The sequence below is a fragment of the Peromyscus californicus genome, unplaced genomic scaffold (genome assembly GCF_007827085.1).
Source record: "Peromyscus californicus insignis strain IS unplaced genomic scaffold, ASM782708v3 Scaffold_23__1_contigs__length_62951481, whole genome shotgun sequence".
In the NCBI taxonomy this organism is placed as follows: Eukaryota; Metazoa; Chordata; class Mammalia; order Rodentia; family Cricetidae; genus Peromyscus; species Peromyscus californicus.
Window position 1 is genome coordinate 7,788,868 of NW_026294534.1, and position 22,273 is coordinate 7,811,140.

A 22,273-nucleotide genomic window follows, 5' to 3' on the forward strand; every position below is an offset into this window, starting at 1 on the left:
CCCATGCAGACAGGTCCTTGCAGTCCTCTCCACCCAGGCAGGTCCTTGCTGCTGGCCTCTCTGCTGCCACTGCCTTCCCTCTTAAGCCAGAGTGTCACCTTCTGCTGCCTGTGATCACCAGGGCCGCACTATGGATGTGTCCATTTCAGTTACCACACAGGGAAGAGAAGCATTTCCAAAGCCCACCAGGCTGGGACAGTCCCCCATGGGAAACCTAGTGTGTTGACCATGGCTTGTGAGCTCTAGGCAAGCCCATGCATCTCTGTAGAGTGCCCTTGAACTAATGGCCGTGACTTGCCTTTCAGAACGTCTGCTTCATTTTCCCTCAGTTTTTGTACCAGTTCTTCTGCGGATTTTCACAGCAGGTCAGTCTGATGTCATGAGTTGGGAGCTCATCAGTCTTGTCTTCCTTCCCAACGGGTGGCTATAGTGAGGGAACACTCTTCGGGAACATGCAGACAGACCCCCATGGAGATCTGGGGGCCCAGGTGCATCCATCCTGCTGCCCCAGGGCCTGTCAACAAAGGTGAAGGGTCAGGCTATGGAGCTGAGGAGTTGGCAGCCCCCAGACTGGATGTCATGAGGCTGACGTGTTCCTAAACACAAGCCTCCAAGACATCGCTGATGGGCATCTGCGACATTGGAAGGGTTGCCCCCACACCAGAACCTTCATGGGTGTGGAGGTCATCTTGGATCTGAGGCATTGAAGTATGCAGGACGAGACAGATGTGGCCTGGGAGGGGGGCCTCAGTACTTGCTGCCTGGGCAGACACTTTCCTGTCCCCACACATTACACCGTGTGCTCAGATGGACAGTGGTCAATGCCTTATATCTGGAGCCACCATGACCAGGCTCATGGAAGCTAGAAAATGTGAAAGTGAACAGAATTGCAAAATTTTGGGTCCAAGCTCTGTCTGGACCTGAGGAATTTTAAAGCTGATGAATTTACGTCATGGAGTTTGAAGTCTGTCCCAGTTGTCTGTCTCTGTAGAATAGTGGCTTTTACGCGTTTTAGGGGTATCCTGTATGTCTAAGCTTCTTGACAGGTTGAAGAGTAACATACTCAGGGCCTAGGGAAGTGGCTCAGTTGGTAAAGTTCTTGTTGTAAAAGCCTGAGGACCTGAGTTCAGATCCCCAGCACCTATACCAAGCTGGGTATAGCAACATAAGCCAGTGGTAAGGAGATAGGCAGGAGGACACCAGGGGCACATTGGCTAACCACTCCAGCTGAATCAGTGAGCTCCAAGTCACCTGATGCTGACCCCTGGCGTGTACACACACACACACACACACACACACACACACACACACACAGAGTAATGTGCTAAATCCTAACGTCGGTCTGTTAAAGCCACCCGAAGCCCCCCTCAGATAGCTTCTCCTTTTGCAGACTTTGTACGATACTGCGTATCTGACTCTCTACAACATCAGCTTCACTTCCCTCCCGATTCTCCTGTACAGCCTCATGGAGCAGCACGTGGGCATTGAAGTGCTCAAGAGAGACCCGTCCCTGTACAGGTGTGTCCTCTGCCCTGAACAGGTGTGAACCCCTGCCGTGCATAGGTGTGTTGTCTGCCCTGTACAGGTGTGAGCCCCTGCCCTGCACAGGTGTGTCCTCTGTCCTGTACAGGTATGACTCCCTGCCCTGCACAGGTGTGTCCTCTGCCCTGTACAGGTGTGTCTTCTGCCCTGTACAGGTGTGAGCCCCTGCCCTGTACAGGTGTGAGCCCCTGCCCTGTACAGGTGTGTCTTCTCTGTACAGGTGTGAGCCCCTGCCCTGTACAGGTGTGAGCCCCTGCCCTGCACAGGTGTGAGCCCCTGCCCTGCACAGGTGTGAGCCCCAGCAACTCTTGTGTGCAGTACAGGGTACAGAGGAAGCAGTGCAGAATCCACCAGTCAGCTCCTGGGGGCATGGTTTCAAAGCTGGGGTTCACTTGCTTCCACAGGATGGTATTTGCACAGCCAGGCGGTGTCCCAGAGTATGCTCCACGGTAATGGGGTCTACACTGGGCTTGAATGCACATGGGAATCCCTCCACATCCCATTGCTTGGTAGAGTTGAGAAAGCCAGGAGTGGAACCCTCATCTGCTCTGACCCCAGTGAATTCATTTCTTAGTATTAAGGCGATTTCAGAACTGCCCAGCATTTCTGACAGATACAATGTTTCTCTGTAGTCTTTCCATCCTAAGACAAAACAAGGAGATTTCCGTGCTCTTGGCCGGTTTCTCCCGGTAATAATCAGTTGGGTACTGCAGTGTAGCAGCCCCTGGGGACTGGCTACGTTGTCATCCTGCACCTGCCTCATTCAGGTTTCCCCGGGTCCTTTGTCTTACTCATGTTTGTACACACGTGTGTGCTTGCTTCTGGGAGGTCTTTGTACCTGTGTAGTTTCAGAAGCCACCTAACCTCAGACAACCTTCCCCATCCAGGTCCACGGGACCCCATGTCACAGGCTTTGGGGCTTTATTACAATGTTTAGCCATTTATGAGACCTTGAAGCTTGAGGAAGAGTGTGTGTGTGTGTGTGTGTGCACATTTCAGACATGCACAGAAGGAATGTTACAAACCCCAGTGCACTGAACAGGCCTGGAAACTCATGTGGGTTGGTAGCAAGCCCAGGTGCTCGGTCTGCTGATCAGTGGGTCAGATAGTGTGTGCTGCTGTGTGTGAAGTCCATTCAGAAGACAGATAGCGTGTGCTGCTGTGTGTGGAGTCCATTCAGAAGACAGATAGCGTGTGCTGCTGTGTGTGGAGTCCATTCAGAAGACAGGAGCACCAGGCTTTCTTTAACAACGTGACAGCTGAGTACGGGAGAGAAAACACTCGAAAGCTAGTGGAGAACCCTGGTGTGTAGCCCAGTGTGAAGTCTGAAGGACGTGTGTGCCTGGCCATATTTATCAGTCACAGTGGATGCTCTTTAGGGACATGTGGACAGAGAGGACGCTGCAGAGTGGTCACAGTTTTCCCACTCTTCTCCTCTCCTAACAGAGACATCGCCAAGAACGCGCTGCTCCGCTGGCGGGTGTTCATTTACTGGACATTTCTCGGCGTCTTTGACGCTTTGGTATTTTTCTTCGGTGCTTATTTCATGTTTGAAAACACAACCGTGACCAGCAACGGACAGGTCAGTACTGAACGTCTTGTGGCCTCACTGCGTAGTAATAAGCCCCACCCTGGCAGTGATTGTGTAGTGCAGTTGTGTGAGAACAGCTCGGCCTGTGGTTAGGTGGATCTGTGGAGCAGCTTAGAGGAAGGGCCGTGTCACCTTGGCCAGCTCTAGGGGAAGGTCGGTCCTGAGGTTTTCCTGGCAGGTTCACACCGTGCATCTCACCCTGAGCTAATCCCAGTGGCTCCGTGGTCTCATCCAGCCGCTGTACTTTCGTGTGGGAGTTAAGTTGTGAGTCCCGCTCCACGGTGTGTGAGCGTGGCTCCACGGTGTGTGAGCGTGGCTCCACGGTGTGTGAGCGTGGCCCCTACAGTGAGCAGCTCTGTAGTTCTCTGGGAACAGCAGCTTGTTGTTTACCTACTTTCTGGGGTTTGTTTTATTTGTATCTCGCTTTTTTCTTTTTGCCACTCGCTTCCCTTCCCACCTCAGATAATGACCACCAACACAAGCATGGTAAGACACCCTGGCTTTGTCCTCTCTGTGTTTCTGGAGTGCATTACAAATAAAATATTTCTTGAAAATATTTTCCCATGTGACTTCTTCTGTGTGCTTTGTTGGTAGAAGAGCTGTAGCCATTCCTGCCCTCTGCTGCACCAGAGCCCCCCGACCCTGCAAGGTGTCTTCTCCCTGGGTCTCTGTCCAGGCTTTGGTGGAAGGGGCTTATTAAACTGACCCCGTAGGTCTGCATGTCACTGTAAATGAAGGACAGGAGCCTGGTGGGGACCTTGCTTTGGTGGCATCCCTGTGCCACCTGGAGAGAAAAGAGGCGTTGAGTAGACGCAGCGGTGGAGCTTACGTTAAGCCCAGTTGAGATGGCAGGTTTTGAGATGGCTGTTCAAACAGACACTGCAATTGACGTCAGAGAAAACTCCTCCCTAGGCATCCCTTCAGGGAGCTTGAAGACGGAGATGCTTTTCATTTCTCGTTCACCCAGCTCTCCCCCCACCCCCGTGTCGTCTTCCCTGTGTTGAAACGCCGGTGTCTGGCCTGTGTGGGCCGTGTGTTTGTTTCTGTTGCCGCCAACTGAAGGTTTTCTCGGATTGTGACCCAGTTCAGCTTTACTGGATTTGACCCCGAAGATTTGCTAAAATTTATTTCACTGTTATAAGGATTTTAAGCGTTTCTGTAGTTTACTGTTGTCTTTTATTTAAATCAAACAATGCCTGCAAGCCACCAGCCCATAAACATGGTGCCAGAGTGGTCGTCTGAATCTTAGTCGACTAGGACACTAGTTCCCATGAGGCAGCCTTCCAGAAGCATCCCGCCGTCTCATACGTATCTTAAACACTCAGGTCCCAGCCCTCGGCTTCCTCCTTCACTCTCAAACCACATCTTGCCACTCAAGCACCGTTCATCTGGTGGTCCCGGCATCGGGGTTTGAGAAAGGAACATACACAGGCTGGGGAAGTGGCGTGAGGCCAGGTGATTGTGAGAGGCATAGACAGAAGTCAGGTCCTGATCGGTGCCAGCATTGTGCCATCCACCGCAGCCCAGCTGTCTCAGAGTTTCAGAGTAGATGGAGTGCTGGGGAAGGACTCAGTGGCTGGCTGGCTGCTTTAGGAAGAGGGCAGCAGGGAGCTCACTTCCCAGAGACTGCAGTGTCTCCAGCTCTCTGCTGCCGTCATGGGAGATCAGGACTCCTGGGTGCCCTTGCCTGCACTGCTCAGACAATCCTTTTGGTCTCATTAGGCCTTTTGTGGGCTACTGAAAAGATGCAATGTCCTCACCTGTCACCCACAGTTCTGCCATTAGCCATTGTTAAGATGTCATTAGAACCAGAAGTGAGACTGGAAAGCAAGTATCACAGGCGGAGATGGACTCGCCTGAGCCTCCTGCAGGCCTCTGCCACTGAGAAGGGCTTTGGTGGCTGCCTTCGCTGCTCATACAGGCTGTAGTAGAGGTTCAACATGTGTGCTGCATGTCTTGACACAAAAGAGTTCCCAAAGGAGGCTGGCAGGGTGGACCCAGGCGACACTAATTCACAGGTGTATATTCAGTCGGGCATGGTGGGGGAGCGTGCTTTGGTCAGGCTGAGGAGATAAGAGACCAGACATCCCCTGACACACACTTCAGGGTAGACACCAGCACCTATGTGTGAGGTGGGAATGGTCACCCCACAGACAAGGGAGGCCAAAGACTGGTTTCCAGTCATGCACACCACCCTCGCCCCCCAACCTGGCCCCAGGCCTCTAGCTAAGCTGGTGTTTGGGTGTGTGAGTAGATCAGATATTCAGGACTCACGTGCAGGGGTGACTAGACAATCCCAAGTCTGGGTTTACAGTCTAGTGATTATAATGCTTGATGCTCCTCGAGGATCCAGGATGCATCTTCTAGATTCTTCGATTCAGAAGTTCATTCTGTTGATGGCTGTTCCAGACCTTTCTAGAAAGGTCTTCAGTGTTCCATGGGAACATTCTTAGGTCATATGTAGTGTGAGAACAACAGGATTTGAGTAATTTCTTTCTTTTTTTTTTTTAAAGATTTATTTATTTATTATGTATACAGTATTCTGTCTGCATGTTTTGCCTGCAGGCTAGAAGAGGGCACCAGATCTCATTACAGCTGGTTGTGAGCCACCATGTGGTTGCTGGGAATTGAACTCAGGACCTTTGGAAGAACAGCCAGTGCTCTTAACCGCTGAGCCATCTCTCCAGCCCCCGAGTAATTTTTTAAAAATTGCTTATGGATTTTTTTTTTGTACTAACATCCAAAGCCATAAATATTTCATTGTTTGATGCTAGGGAGGCAGTTATCTCGCTCACCCCGGGAAGTTCCTAGCCTGGTATTCAAGTTGGAATAGTACAGTCGTTAGAACAAACCTAGAGGATGGCTGAGACAGCTGTCCATGGTGAGTGAGTCCAGCACACAGCCGAGAGGTGGGGTGTGGAGTGGGCCCAAAGGGGCGCAGAGCTGTCATGACCGTGACCTTAGGAAGCAAAAGCCATGTCTGTTACAGAATATTACTACATATAAAAATTAAATTGGCTTGGATTTAAAGGCTCTAGTAACCAGAAAACACGCTGTGAGAGTGCCCGTCCTCAGGGAAAAGAATCAAGGAGAGAGGACTGAACTGACCCTAGGCAGATAGGAGGGACTGGCCTGAGGACATTCCTGTCGGTCAGAGCACAGATGGAGGTGTATTGTTGGGTCTGTGTCAGTTAGTCAAACAGTAAGGGTGTATCATCACTAAGTGTCAGTCGTTCAGACCATCCATTCCGGGAGTTGTGGAATAGGAGCCATCAGTGGAGGTGCGTTATTAAGGTGTAAGTCAGTCATACCATCGGTGTTGGTTTACTGTGGAGCTGTTCATCAGTTAGACGTCAGTAGAGGCATGCTTTCAGATCCTGATGAAGTCAGAAGCAGGAGCCTCACTGGGGCATATGACCATCCGGCCAAGGGGCTGGTGTCCTGTGTGTGTCCCCCCCCCCCCCAGCCGTAGATCCTTAGAGATTTAGAAGACACCAAGAGACTTTTGGTAGGTGACCAGAAGGCTTCCTCTGGAAACAGGTGACATGAAGATTATTTAGAAACGGCTCTGTGGCCATCTAGCCATCCCATTGAGCTGGCACTCACTGACCAGAGCCGTGGGCACAGGGAGGTAGATGAGCACATTTCTTAGGCTCCTCTCCAGTTTCTCACTTGAACTTATTACGTTTCATCTGCCTATGAAAGTGACGCTGGTGGTTGTGTGTCCATAGGACTCAGGGCCTGGTGTCCCACCATGGCACCGCAGGTCTGCCATAGCCCACCAAACCTGGGAGACCTGGCAGTGGGGGAGGCGTGCTCTCCTCCTGTAGCTGGTGTGGGAAGAGCACGCTGTGAGTTTACTCTGGCCTGGTGTGAGGTGCTGCTGGGATCCGCGTGTCCCATCGTTTACACCCATGCCCACGTCCTGCTGCCATCTGCGTTTTTTAACTCATTCTGTGCCAGCTGATGGTACAAAAGAGCTGGGTGGGGGCAGTGGGGCTCCCTCCTGCCAAGCAGAGCTCTGCAGGGCGAAGTCCCCTCCCGCACTGAGGGTCACTGTGTGGCTGCCTCCTGTAGCTTTCCATTAGACAAACCAACAACTGCTCACTCTCCACCATCCTGTTAGGTAACTACCTTCGTTGGGGGCTGCCGGTCTACTGCCCCTGAGTTGTAAAAACATTCCTGCCCCAGGGTAAAGCACGTGGCAGAGTGCTCCTGACGCTTCCATAAGTCACAAATCTGGGCATTGGTGTTGAAAGCCAACGCCGTGGGGACCTGTCCCCAGTACCTGGCGGCATCTCTGGTTTCTCCCTGCTGGCAGCAGCAGCACCCACTCTGGTGTGACCAAGTGGCCCCTGGCTAGAAGCCCCCCTCCCCCACCCCATGCAGGCCTGAGGGCTTCTATTGGTGCTGTTTCTAAGCCCAAGGAGGAAGAATGAAGAATTCTCTGGTAGAATGAAGAACAAGGCACAGTAGCATCCCTAAGCAGTCAGTGTTTCCACAAAATCCTGATGCTTCTGTTCCAGAACTCTCCGGGGTCCTCCTCCACTGGCTCCCAGAACTCCTGCGGGCCATGGGTTTTCACAGAAGCCCAGCTTCAGAGTGTGCCTTTTTCTTTTATTGGAAACTAAGCAGAAGCAGAAGTACAGGCTTCCTAGCCTTTTGATTCTTTGAAGTAAAACTTGAAGAAGGTTCTGGGAACATTGAGAGGCACCGTTCACAGAGCCCAACAGTGTCCACCTCGTGTGCTGTGTAGGGAACCGTTCTTGCAGAAGGCTTGTGCAGACTGGCTTGCCTGAGAGAAAGAACTTGTAGCCACTGACCTCACGTGTGTCTGTCTACAGTTGAGAAACGTGTTGGTTCTTAGAGTGTGCCTCGTGTCTGTGCCTCCCACCATCCTGTTCCAGCTAGGAGGGCAGTCCCCTGGTCCTCCCTCGTCATTGGTTAGCTGTTAGCAGCCATGGCTGTGGCCAGGGGTCTGGCTGTTGGAGGAGTAGCCTTTGTCCTGTGTGTGCCGCCTGCCCACCTCCTCCTTGTCCTGAGGTCTCCACGGAGAAGCCCTCCCTGATACTGTCACCTCTGTGTTCTGGTGTCTCCTCTGGCTGTCTCCTGCAGTGTTCTAGCAGCTGTACCCCTCAGCCGTGGGCATCTCCGTCACCACAGCCGGTTCCCTGAGTTTGTTCTTGAGACAGGCAGTAAGGCGGACAGCCCTCCTAGAGAAAGCACCACGCATCTTGACTCCAGCGTGAGGTCTCTCCCTGCTGAATCTGAGACCTTAGGACTCTCCACAGTCAGGTGCTAGTGCCCAGCAGGGCCATTACCAGGGGCCAGCAGGACACTAACACGAGTCATTCCTGAGCCAGGCTTGGCCTCTGTGCTGGTCTAGGGCCACCTGAACGCTTGCCTTTTCTAGCTCAGTAAACTGTAGGCCCCATGTCCTTGGGCTGAGAGGTGCAGAGGCCGGGGTTCTGCTCTCTAGCATCCGTGTTCGGGGTGAGGGAGGAGAGGTGAGCGGCAACAGACACTCACTGGGACTCTTGTCTCCACAGATGTTTGGGAACTGGACCTTTGGGACACTGGTGTTCACCGTGATGGTGTTCACTGTCACACTGAAGGTGAGTCAGTGATGTGGTCACGCTCCAGCCACGGCCGGTCTCACCCTGTGCTCCTGGAATCCCAGATCCATACTGATGCTGACACCTCATGCTGGGTGTCGTGAGTCATCTTTCTCCATATCCAGGTCCCAGCAACTGTACACTGTCTGGTACATGAACTTCCAGGATTGCTCAAAAGGAAATGAAGAGCTGAGTGTTTACAAAAGGATGGAAGTTGAAATTCTCAATATAATTTAAACAGCTCTGTTTAAATAAATTCATCTATTTTGGAAATTTTTTTCAAAGATCTATGGCTGTTTAGTCTGCGTGTGTGTCGGTACCACGTGGGTGCCTAGTGCCCTTGGGTCCCCTGGGACTAAAGTTACAGATGGTTGTGAACTGACATGTGGGTGCTGGGAATTGAACTCAGGACCTCTGGAAGAGCAGCCAGTGCTCTTAACCACTGAGCCATCTCTCCAGCCCCCAAAATTCAACTTTTAAAGTCAAGTCAGAGTCTATGAAGAACTTCATTGTGAAAGTCCCTGAACCCATCACATTGGGTCTTTAAAAGTATGTAAACTCAGCCGGGCGATGGTGGCGCACGCCTTTAATCCCAGCACTCGGGAGGCAGAGGCAGGCGGATCTCTGTGAGTTCGAGGCCAGCCTGGTCTACAGAGTGAGTTCCAGGACAGGCACCAAAACTACACAGAGAAACCCTGTCTCGAAAAAACCAAAAAAAAAAAAACAGTTTGTAAACTCCTCAAATTGTCTTCTCAGGGAGCAGTATGTCAGCATGGAGGATGCTTCATGCACGTGCACAGGTCCCAGGTGACTTGGGACAGCCTGGCCATCCCGGTGTTTCCTCCTGTGGAAGCATGGGTTGGTTGCTGTGGTTTTTCTTGTAAGCCTTTGTGGGCACTCTGCCACCGTGTTTCGGTTTGGCCTCGTCTTTCATGGTTTCTTGCCCTCCTTTCCGCATGCCCAGACGGTGCCGCTCTTGACCGCTCCTTCTCTTGCAGCTTGCGCTGGACACGCATTACTGGACCTGGATAAACCACTTTGTCATCTGGGGGTCGCTGCTCTTCTACGTCGTCTTCTCCCTGATCTGGGGAGGGATTATCTGGTAAGAGTCCTTAGACCCCATGTGGCTGCAGCCGCCCCACCCCTGTCATGGAGGGCCCGAGATGCACGGTCTGCACAGCCTCCAGCCTCCTGCACTGCCATGCAAGTTCCCACGGAACCTCCGTGTCCCTGGTGTCACGGTGCATTCTGGGACCTCTGGCAGATAAGTGGTTCGTAGTGACGATCCTGGAGTCCGGGAGACACAGACCACGGCAACAGCATGGTCTGCTCAGCACCTAGTGACAGTCACATGCTGTGTCATGACAAGATTGTGAGGGGTGCACACCAGCTCCTCTCAGCCTCATCGCTGATGCTGCCACATGGACCCATGCTCATCACCTCAAAATGCCGTTCATAGGAGCTTGGGGACACGGGTACAGTGTGGGGCAGGGTAGTGTGGCCCATGTTGCTGTGATAGTCCCAAAGGACCTCAGCAGCCCACCCTCACATGAAACCCTGACTGAAGGACAGCTGAGTTAGCTCCATGGCCAGAGGTCCTGGAGAGGGCCAGCCCTGTGATCTAAGAGCCCTGGCTAGAGAGTAGTGGGAGGGGCAACCACACAGTATGGCCTGTTTCCATCAGTCTTCTCTGGGTCAGTTGACCTTGCCCTGACCCTGGCCAGAGCAAAGATTCCTCAGTCTGCCTCACAGTTCTGGGGAGGAACAACCTTAGACAAGACCATCCTAGCCTCCTCCCTCCCTGACACTCACCCAGGAGACCTTTATGAGGGCTCCCAGAGCCCTGCAGAGGCAGGAACAGACCCTTGTCCTAAAACAGAAAGCCAGAACTGAGATCCTAGCAGCACTAAGTCTCCTGGGGTGGGGAGGCTGCAGTGGGGGGGCTGTGCGTCTCATGACTGCTGCACCCCCTCTTCTGAGTTGTGGGTGTAAGCAGTGACCTTCCCAGAAGCTCTGGCACCCTGTCTCGGAGTGTCCTCACCCCTCCCCACACTTCATTCTGATTATCGCCTTGTGTCTACATGCAGTTTGTGTGTCCTTGGAGGTGGGGCTTTACTCTATCCCTGGGCTGTTCATGGTTCCAGGAGGTAGAAGGTAATTCCCAGGTTTTGGGTGGAAACAGGGAGCGTGGAGCCAAGGAAGCCATCGTCAGCACACCGGGAACTATTCCTGTTCCTCTCTGTCTCCTTGCGAGGGAAGCATGAGTTCAGAGCATTTGGTGGCCACTGGGCCTGCTGGTCAATGCTCTCACACCCCCATGTGAATGCTGCTGTTAGTGTGAAGAACACCCAGACACTGGCCCTCCGGGACCCCCACTCCCCTTTGGGATGACTGTCTACAGTTCCTTCCTCCCTTTCTCCCTTAGAGACTCCCGGAGGCAGATCCACAGCACACAGGTGGCATCGTCAGGGACTGAGGGCACAGAGAAGAGTGCCTTTGGGGAGGGCTTGGGAAGCAGCATGAGGCTGTGGCATCCCTCCTGGCCAGGCTGCATCTCACCAGTGTCCTCTGTCCCCCCCCAGGCCATTCCTCAGCTATCAGCGGATGTACTATGTATTCATACACATGCTGTCCAGCGGGCCTGCCTGGTTGGGCATCACACTGCTCGTCACCGTCAGCCTCCTCCCTGACGTCCTCAAGAAGGTCTTGTGCAGGCAGCTGTGGCCCACGGCGACGGAGAGGACTCAGGTATGGCGGCTGGCCACTTTCCTCTCCCTGTCTTAGGATTGGGAAGTTACTAAGAGGTAGTGCAAAAGGTCTGGGCATCCACGCTTTGTTGACTCCTGTGGGAGGCCCTACCCGAGGATTGGGGAGTGGGTGCAGGGGGTAGAAAGGAGGTAGGGGGAAGGAACCTTACTTACTAATTCTGCAACGACATGTGTTTTAAGTGTCATATTAGGTAAAATTCAAAATGAACAATGTTCAACTTAATCCTTAGACCTAAACAATCAACTGAAAAGAAAAATGAGAACAAAGATTAATAGAAAAGAATTATTTTCTGTAAATCCACAAAAAGTGTAATTAGCTGTTACTTTGATCATTGACTAATGGGCTGGGCTATTGCCCAGTGATCTGGCAGCTACTTAGCATGTTACAGAGCCTAACTAACTCTGGAGGGGGAAAAAATGATTGTTATGTCACTTTTAAGGGTGTTGGATTTGATTTTGGCTCAAAGTCACCTTTACAAGAGGATGTGGTGGAGGATGGGGGACTCTGTTTTCCATCTCCCAAACTGGCCAGCAAGTTGAATCCTCAATAGGACTCTGCCACCGGGGTTGCCTGGGTTCACTAAGACACAGATTTTCAACCTCACCCCTGAAAACCTTAACCTCCGGGTGAGGCAGGACTGTGGGGTCTGCATTTTCAGCAACTTCCCCATAACACAGCCTGACAACACATGGCCTGTGTGCACAGAGGGCCAGGTCTACACAGCTCCTGCAGAGAGACCCAGTAAGGAGCCAGGGTGGGGGCATATGTCCCTCACTAACCTGGCTCTCTACCTGTGGAACCCGAGTCTAGAGTGCAGCCAGCTGGCCATGTTTGGGTTGGGAAGCAGATACCCGATCCCACCTTCAGGTTGGTTTTCCTTCTGGGGACTTTGTGCCAGCCATTCTCCCTGCTATATGCCTCCTGTCATAGTTACAGTTAGAACTCTAACCTGCTCCTCTGTCATGAGAGTGGGCAGGTTCACTCAGTGCTGCTAGGAGCAGTCCCCAGCTAGTGCCTCTCAACAAAATGGTACCAGGCAGTGCTAACTCCAGGACTGTGGGACCCCTCAGCTCACAGCAGGAGAGACAGCAGGAAAGGCTATCCACCTGCCACTGAGAACCCCCCCCCACTTCCTCCTAACACTCCCGCCCCCACGTACACACACAGAACAGTTGGTCCTGGAGCTGTCAGTGCTCAGCTGCTCTGGTTCCATGGGAATGGCGTCCATTGTTCCTAGCCCCAGTCCAGCCCTAGGGAACTGGAAAGCTGTCCAGTAGCTGTCTTCCACACAGGCCTGAAGCCTTTGCTCTTCACAAGTACAGCCCCAAGGCTGACAGGTATTTTCCTGACACCAACATGTCCAGGTTCACAGTAGACACTCAGCTTCCTGACACACAGACACAGTGGACACAGGATCATAAAGATTCCCTGTACCGAGTGATAGAGTGGACACTGGGTTCACAGTACCAGGGACACTGGATGTGTGTATTCTTTAGGATGCCTTATGCACAGAGATGCTGTGTTCATGACAACACCCATGTATAAGGACAGAATGAACATTTGTGCACTGCTCATGACACTCCCTGTGCCTGGGGATGTGGGAACACACATCCAAGGTAATGTCTTCACACTTGGGACACAGGGACACACGCTCATGACAGCACTGTGCAGAGTTCTGACTCCAAGAGAGGCACAGCTCAGGATGTCTCCTGGGTCCCCTGGCTGTAGCATAGCTGCGGTCACGAAAGCACGTTCTACCTGGTGCCCCCATGTTGACGGACTGATCAGGTGTTTGGACACATTTGAGCAAAGAGTTCAGCTCTGCAAGGTAGCAAGGACACCTCCCTAGAGGACTTTTGAGATTTGCTGTGGTAGTAGTTGTGACCTCTACTGTGGGATGCTACTTTGCAAGAATCTTCTGGAATGGCTTTAGAAGGTGGGTGGGAAAGGCTGAGGAGATTTCCCATCATCCCCTCCATCGGTGGGGAAGTCCCCACTGCTGTTGTGAGTTCTGAAGCCTATAAGAAGCATCTTTATTTACTACAGTCCCCAGCTGCCGCACAGGAGGCATAGAGCTAGGAGGAGGCAGGTGTGGGCCTGGGTAGGGAGGAGTGGGCCAGTGGGTCCTGGCCTGGCAGCGCCCAGCAGCTAGGGCAGCGGTGTTACTGTGTGCTAGGATGTTTGCCTATAACCAACTTACCTCTTGTCTCTCTCTCCTGCCTCCCTCACCCTCCACTGCTTTGCCTAAATAACCACTACTTGTTCAAACACTCCGCGCGCGGGCGGGCTCCGGACTGCGGCCTGCAGGCCAAGAACAAGTGCCTTTCTGTTGAGCAACCTACCGTCTTTATGCTTTCCCAGACCACCAGTGGTCTGAGTTTCTGACCAACAGGTGACCATCTCTGCCTTCTTGCATGTTGGGGTGATGGCCACAGGACCAGGTGGGAAGATCTTAGTGTTGAGGCCACCCTGAGTGCACTCCCTGGTCTTGCCATTCATCACAATTACCCCGTCAGGTAACACGGTGACAGCGCACCCCCTGGGAGAGGTACACTAACGATGGGCTTTGTCCTCCAACAGAGGCTCGCGGGCAGCTCTCTGTGTCCATCAGGGGGTCCAGAGCCTTCGCCATTGCTACACACTGGTGGCTCAGCCCCTAAGCACCTGACAGGCAGGCAGGTCACACACCCAGTCAGTCCAGCTTGAGCAAGGTGACCTCAGCTTGGCCCTGTTCTCCACTACCGTGGTGGTAGAGATGGAGACTTCTTCCAACATACCCCTGCTCTGGGGACCCAGTCTTTAGTGTGGAAACTGAGGAAGGACAGGAGAGAATGTTCTGCTCAAGCCCTCTGAGTACATTGTGAGGTGGAGTCACACTATCACTGGCCTTTACTTACTAGATTCCTATTCTACTTTTCAAAATAAAAACCTGGTTTTAGAATCCCCATCCCCGCCCCCCGTGATGTGCTGCTTTTAATGGCCACTGTGGCAGCACAGCACTTCTCCCCAGGGCCTTTTCCCTAGGTGGCGGCTGTAGCCAGAACCTGCTCCTCACAGCTGGGCAGTCAGGGGAGATAGAAGCATCACAGTGCTGTGGCGTTTTGGCTGAATTTTCCTGTACCCAAATGTGACAGCTGCATGTATTCCATCAGTGGAGTTTGGAGGGTTACCTGCATCGGGTTCCTGCCTCACCAGGGCTTATGCCTGAGAAACACCCAAAGCAGAAAAGAGCATTCCCTTCTATCTGTCTTAAACACCATATTTAACAAGTTAATAGTGTCCTAAGATCCATTAGAATAGATTTTTCGGAAGACTAAAATGTCACAAGGTCTTTGTAAAACATTACATATGCCAACTCAGGCTGCAAACGCTGTTCCCTCTTGACAAAACTTCCTCAGCATTGAGTTTCTTTGACCTGTGCAGAAGTAGACTTCAGCCACTGGGGAGGTAGCACTGTGGTCCTGTCTCCTATGGCCCGAGACTTGGCCCCAGGCATCATAGCAAACCATACATGCACACAGACCCTGCCACTACACTTGAGACACAACGTACAGACACGCTGCTGCGGCAGAGCATCACAGGTCTGCAAAGCTTTGGAGGAATACACATCCCACAGGTCTCAGTGGGGCAGATTTGACGTCAGATGTCTGGGGTTCACTTTCAGCCTCTTCCTAGTACAGGCAAGCGTGACGGACACTGGGCATGTTATATATCAGACTTGCATATATAGCATCGTGCGTGTGTTCACACCAGTCTCTGCGTCCACACACTTGCAGCAGCCTGCCTGTCCATCCCCGTGCCTGTGTGGGCAACAGCACCATCCTCTGGTTCCTTCTCCTCCTGGATACTTGCCAGTTCACCTGCTCTTCTGCCGTCCAGCCTTGTCTTCCTTCAGCTCTGAAAGCTCCCTCCTTCCTCGGCACTGAGAAACTGGTGAATGGGGACTGGAAAGTGCTTGAAAGCTGCACCACGCCAGGCCAGGAGCCAGCAGCCTTCAGGACATGGCCTGTGAATGTCCTGTCTGCCGGGCAGGCTCTGCAGAAACCACTGCTCACCTGCCAGTGCCTCTGCAGAGGAGGTGGCACACAGGTGCCACGGCCTTATGATTCTGGATGCAGCCTCTGTGTTGGGAACAGGAACTTGCTAGGACCTTCCAGCTGGTGGCCCTCTCCCATGGTGCTGCAACTTGCCTTTTGACCTTGCCACTTCTTCTCCGGGTGCAGACTTCTTCGAATGAACCTGTTCAGAGCCGTCTGTTCCCTAGAGGAGGCTTGGTGCTCCTTTGTGGACAGGCAGCCCCTGGAGCCAGCTCTGGCCGCCTTGATGGCGTCACAACTGATATGTGTGCAGACCCTGCAAGCAGAGTTCATGGCCTGCCATGGTGGAGAGTGTGGGGATGGTATAGGTCAGTGTAGATTCGGCCTTGGGTCTGCAGCAGCCAGGGCACAGGTCCTGGCCTCCTACGCTGGCCTCCATGCAGACAGCAGCTCAGTGTCTTTCCTCGCCCTTGCAGAAGAGCACCCGACTCAAAGCATTGGCCGATGCCACTTCGAACAGCGACAGGCCCCTGCTGAAGGAGTACTTACCACAGCCAAGACGTGTCTAGCCCAACGCTAGGTAACGGTATGGCTGCCTGCTGGGCACTAGGCCAGTGTGCTGTGACTCTCAAACTGCCTGCTCTTCCTCCAAAGTTTTGCTGTGTTGTCCCCCCTCCTTTTTATAAGAGTGGTTCATTCTGGAAACAAACTAGACCATTTTTACACACACATACACATACACATACACACACACACACACACACACACACACACACACACACACACACACAGGTAAGTGGCACACCTGAGAGTGAGCTAAGCACATAGGAGGAGTGTTAAACACAAGTGTGTATACACATACAGATGACAAGTGACCAATGCGCTGTGCCCAGTGTTTCCTGACAAGCTGGCTCCTGTCCTTGTGATAGACACAGTTTCACTTAAAAGCCACTTGGGATGATCCTGTCTTGAAATCGGAAGGAAGGTCTCACCCAGCTGCACTGGACACAAACCAAGTCAGCGTCCAGCGGACACCACCAGCTGTCACACAGCTGTAGTCCTGATGCTCGCCTGGAATAGTGTGATCTGGGGATCGTCACCCGGGAGGGAGAGCTGTGCTCTGCAGCCCCTTGTCCTCTCTGCTGGATACCTGCTGCTGTGTGTGCATGCTGTGGCCCTTCCTGAGAGGCAGCAGCCGCCACTTCTGTCTGGTGACTGTAGGCCAAGGGCATGATAGCTGCATGATGTTGACCCCAGTCCCTGTCAGGCTTGGACGTACTAACCTGAGTCGGTGGGTCCTGTCTTCTCCTGGGGTAGTGGCTAGCCCCCTAGACCAAGGATGTCTGGGGACTTTGTGTGATCCCCACACATGCCGCTGGTGACAGGGCAGAAGCCCAGCGTGTCCAGCACTTTGCCCCCCGCCCTCCTGTGTTGTCCCTGGCATGTGGGATGCCCCTCTGTTGGCACTCAGACAGAGGGTGTTTGTCCCCAGAGAGGAAGGCAGACCGCCTCCAGACACAGTTCGCAGGGGATGGGCCCTCTCACCTGCCCCTTGGGGTGATACGGTGGTCCAGCGATGTTAGGGGCTAGAAGAGCTGGGGTGCAGCGGTGTTAGGGGCTAGAAGAGCTGCGGGTGTACCGGTGTTGGGGGCCCCAAAGAGGTCTATGACTGACGACGGGCCTTCTGTTCTTTTGGCAGAACATTCGACTTCGGGACAGCGTTTCAGAATTCAGCCCTCTGGCCTCTTTGCAGAGCTGGGGCGCTCAGGGCACCAGACCCTTGGCTATCCAGTGCAGCTCCCCTCCTGGGAGAGTAGTGTGCTTGAGGTGGGAGAGCGAAGAGTACGCTGTGCTCCCTCCCCACCCAGGCCTTTCCCACAACACGAGGTATGGGTGCTGTAGGTCCAGCCTGGAAACACCCACTTGATGGACAGATCGCCTTCTGTCCCAGCTCTGAGAGCTATGTTCTTGGGTGCCTGTGTGTGCCTGCACCTGCCCCACCCCTCATCCTCAAGGAGGTGGGGGTGGGATCACAGGTCACCCACTCAGGCACCGCACACCGCAATCTGGACCGTGCGTGACAGGCATCATCATCCTAGGCCCGTTGACCGTACCGACGACAGATGGGCTGTGGAGAAGGACATTATGCTTGGCTTCACCTTAAGCATTGCAGCTATGAAGCTGGCCCTGCCAGGCCTGCACGTCCACCCTCTGCTGTTGTCATCCTCTGCTGTCACTTGAGGAGAAGACTCCGTCCCTCTGTCTGCAGCCTTGTACATCTCGCACATGGGCTCAGCTCATGTTACATCCTGATGTTCCTGACCACGTGTTTCCTGTGCAAACCATCCACACTTCCCGCTAGGGAAGTGGTCATGTCAGACTAAGTGGTGTGCGTCTTCTGGACCTGTGGCCCTGCTGTGCTCACGTTCACTGTCCCCTCACAAGCCATTTCCCTAGATCCTGTCCGAGTCTGTTTGCTGAGGAGATGCTGACCCTGCACACCGGAGCTTTGGAAGCCGTCAGCGTCCCCTTCCTTCCTACCACCGGCTGCCTGTGGAAGATGGCGTGTATGTGTGTAGATAAGTCACATGTTAACCAGGTCCTCAGGAGTGTAGTGATATCCACCACATCCCAGAACGATGTTAGTTTACCTTACTGGAAACCATTTGTTTCAGGGGTGCTGGTGAAGGTGGCGGTTTGGGGCACCCAGGCAGGTATTTATCTCACCCATAGGTGAGTCCCACACCCAAAGCTGTCTGGGGTTGATGTGGACTCGTCCGTTCCAGTCTGCTGCTCAGCCTGCCTCCACTGGTGCCACACAGATCCCATCCAGGGCTTTCCTTGGAGTGGACAGGCCGTCAGAAGGCCACTGTACTGTGAATCCCTGCTGCTTCCCACACTGGCACTTCTGTGTCTTGTGGAGCATCCAACAGACCTTACACAGAGAAGACGTTTCGGTGTGGTGCAGCCTTTCAGAGAGTACCAGCCAGAGATGGGGAGAAAGCCATCCCCAGCCCCGTGGAGTCATGTGGTAGACCTGGGGCCGTAATGAGGGCCGCAGGGACCTGAGAGCCTCCAACCTGGGAAGCACATATTGTGTAACAAGATTACACAAGGTTTCTCTGTGAACAGTGTGCTTGAACTGGGGGACCAGCCGACAGAAGGAGCAGTTATTGGACCCGGCAGCTGGGGGAGGTCGGGTGACCATAAACATCACACCAAAGACCGGGGATGGCCTCAAGCTGTGACAGACGGAAGAATGTACAGCTCCTCTAAGGGCTGTCCCTGGCTCCACACATCCTCATCCCCGTCACCCTCCTGTGTCGCCATGTGTCAGCCCAGGATTGGAGCCCCAGTCCACACTAGCCCTTAAGTAATGGTGTGTGCATTTTTACAGCCCTTTTTAAGATCCCAAGACGGGTACAAACGTAATACCTGTGGGGAGGGGCAGATTCTCTGTATGTTTAGTTAACAAATTATTTGTAATGTATTTTTTTAGGGATCTTAAAATTGCCTTTGCACTGAAGTATTTTCATAGCTGTTTCTATATCTCTTACTCATTTGTTGATGTATCTTCTGATTTTTAAGTATGTTTTTAAAGCTTTCACATTTTAAGTTTAAGAAGTTTTGGCCACTTTAAATGCTGGTGAGTGTTCGGCTGAATGTTTCCGTCCCTGCTGAGTGAATTGACTCTCCTCTGTGCCTCTGTGTCTCTTGGTGTTTCTGAGACCCACCAGGTGAAGGGTGTGCTGAGGGTGTGACCACTTCCTTTTCTTGTTTCATCATGGTCCTTTGCATTTTCACGTTTTCTGTTTTGTTTTGTTTTTACTTTCATCCTTCAGCCTTAAACACAGAATATTCTTCCTGCAGGCTCTGCGTCCTGCAACCCATTCTGGGTGTGGCGATACTCTCTTGCACCCCCCAATAGCCTAAGTTTACATAGGAACACCCCAGACTTTATACGCACTCCAATGTCTTTTAAAAGTGTGCTTAGGAAATTACCAAATGAAGGTGCCTAAGAATTTGAAATAGACAAGGGCACAGGTGAGATGCAGGAACAAGAGACCAAATGTGAGTGCAGAAGCCCTCCACCTCACCTCACAGCAGCTGCTTTTTACTTTCCTTAGAGCACGTACCTTTAACTCAGAGGAAGCATTTTCTTAATTGCATTGCACATGTCAACATCTGTGACATACTGCGTTGGCCAGAATTCATGGTTCTGTCCCCTGCAAGCAGTTCATCTCACTTATGTGCCAGGAGCCCTGGCTTCATATGTGTTCTCTTTCTGTTCCACACACACAGTCATGGCCATTTACAAACTTGTGTAAACATGTACACGTATGTGCACACACACAAGCACATGTGCATTTTCCTCCCAGCCTCCATTCTGATAGCCTTGTGCAGAGGTTTTGCCCTCTGGGACCATCAGGCTCCTTTCACACACACCTGGAAAGGGGGCTTGGGCTGTGCTCACATGTGGGCTGTGTGGGTGACATTGCAGTGCTGGACCGAGCTCTCCCCTCCCAGGGAAGTGCACCTCCCTGTCAGGACCTCCCCTTGCTCCCTCAGTCCAGCCAGCAGGATCCAGGATAACAGAAGCCACACACCATCCTGAGTGTAGGTAAAGCCTGTCCCTTGCCACATACTAGCTAGGAAAACATGTCCCTACATCCCAGAGATCCATTCCTGAGTACAAGCAGACCAAAGGCCCCACCCAAGGAGCTCCTGGATGGGAAGGGGCTCTGAAGGCTGAGGTGGCAATGGGGGGATGGCGCAGGCAAGGCTGGAAGGGCGGGGTGACTTTGTCTTTCCTGAGCACGTTTCTTAGGATCAGCTGCCGAATGTCTTGATTGTGCTATCCTGGTCACCAGCTCGCTGAGCATCAGCCAGGTGTCTGGTGGTCTGCGGGAAGCTCCAGCCTGGGTCTCTGAACTCCCAAGTTCAAGGTGTATCTACACTGACTGGTACTGGACTCACCCATCCACATTTATTTCATCCTGATGTAATTTATTGGCAATGCCATAGAACAGCAGGCCCTTGTGTTCTACATTGCTTTTGGAAGTTTCCCACTTATGACTGTAAAAACAGGAAAAAATATCACTTGGCGAATGCAATCTCTCTGTTTTCAAAGCCAGAAGACAGATGACTAGGAACGAGGGTGGTTCTGATACTGTGTCTAAACAAAGCTTTAATGAAGATGTGTATGTTGGAAGTATTATGAAAGTGTGATTCTAATTTTGCAGAAAAATGTCTATCAATTTATATAGCTTTATTTTTTACCTTATCAAGAGATACAGAATTTTAATATGCATATATTGTCTGACTTAAAATCATGTGTGGCTGCATTACCACTTAAAATGTCCACCTACGGTGTATGAATAAGAGAGACTCAAAGATGTATTTAACATGAATGGTTATCTTAGCTGTCATCTTCATAAGTACTGGGATTTACTTTAAATTATCAAATATAGTAAGTACATTAAACATGTCACTCTCCAACACTAATGTTTAACTGATAGCCCAATAACCTGCTTTGAAAATTAAATTGTGAATTAAACCGGATCAAACGTCTCATGAGGTTTATTTTGTGTGCTGCTGCTGATTGTGCCTTCAATTTCTGTAGGCAGTCCTGATACAATGGGCCTTTCTGTGGGAGACTTTGGTTCACTCCCAATGACTGAAAAGATGCATCTCTGATTATGTATGTTGCACACACACTTTCTGTTAACAGAAACCGTGGTTAAAATGGTAAGCACATGTCTATGGGGGGTGGTCACATCAAATGGGTATTGTGGGAAACAGAATCTTAGCTTTACTGAAGGGGGCACAGGGTGGTGGTGTGGTGGGTACTGCACTTCTATCCCCGAGCATGTGGAGGCTCTCTGGAAAGCCTGAATGTAAAGCCACAGTGTGACAGCCCTGGTCCAAGGCCTGGGGTACATGTTGGGTATTCCCAGAACAAGAGACTTAGCACCAGAGCTCCCAGTGCCATAAGCCTTCCTCACTAGCCCTCCTGTGCAGCCCAAGGCTAATCCTGTGCCCCACCTCTGGGACACCTCCCCTTTCCTTTATCTTCTGTGAAACTTGGGGCTCAGCAACCCAGTCTCACTATCAGCCAGCTAACTAACTCCTCCATGCTATTCCCAGTTGAGTCAGACTCTGGGTGCTACATGAGGAGCCCCAAGATTGCCCCTGAGTCTCTGCTCCTCTAGGCTCTTCAGTGTCTGCCTGCTCTTGGCCATGGTACCCTCTGCAGCTGGATGTCCTGGGTGCTGATGCCTCGGACATAGAATGTCAGGATATGTTCCTTTGCTGGGCATCTGGGGCCCAGCTCACACTTGAACATTCGGAGTAGATCACCTAGGAGCCAGAATCAAATCCACTTTATTCACTTGAGCGGTTTCTAGTAAGAGTGATCTCAGGCTTTGATATGATGGGCTGATGATCAGTCCCTACTGAATCCTTGGCTCCTGGCTGCCTGAGTGGTTCACATTGCCCATGCAGTTCACAATCCTGAACCTGTGGGACTCTCCCTTTGTAGCATCTTGGCCACTTCTGTGTGTCCATGGACCACAGGGAGGACCCAGGAATGCTTTGCAGAGCTGAGTACATGCAGCCTAAATATGCGCTCAATGCTCTGCCTGGTAAAGTGAGACTGGGGTACCAATTCCCTACCTGGGAGGCAAGACAGCAAGTCCCTCTGGGTTCTGCACCTGCTG

At 52.2% G+C, this 22,273-nt stretch overlaps 1 protein-coding gene across 11 annotated transcripts in view; it reads left to right on the top strand.

The window, feature by feature from the left end:
- Atp11a (ATPase phospholipid transporting 11A) overlaps positions 1–21,125 on the top strand; it is a 116,989-nt gene extending 95,864 nt beyond the window's left edge. The window contains exons 23-31 of one of the 11 annotated variants that reach the window (XR_008221381.1): positions 306–365; positions 1,391–1,518; positions 2,989–3,124; positions 3,596–3,619; positions 8,683–8,748; positions 9,747–9,850; positions 11,331–11,496; positions 16,031–16,845; positions 17,254–17,357. Coding sequence is in view for 9 of the 11 variants with exons in the window: in XM_052751663.1 (XP_052607623.1) it covers positions 306–365; positions 1,391–1,518; positions 2,989–3,124; positions 3,596–3,619; positions 8,683–8,748; positions 9,747–9,850; positions 11,331–11,496; positions 17,254–17,481 (912 nt within the window). In the remaining 2 variants the exon portion in view is untranslated. Of the gene's footprint in view, positions 1–305; positions 366–1,390; positions 1,519–2,988; positions 3,125–3,595; positions 3,620–8,682; positions 8,749–9,746; positions 9,851–11,330; positions 11,497–13,824 lie in introns of all 11 variants that reach the window. The other 10 variants (XR_008221382.1, XM_052751668.1, XM_052751667.1 and 7 more) reach the window with 10 other exon arrangements.
- The last annotated feature ends 1,148 nt before the right edge of the window (positions 21,126–22,273 follow it).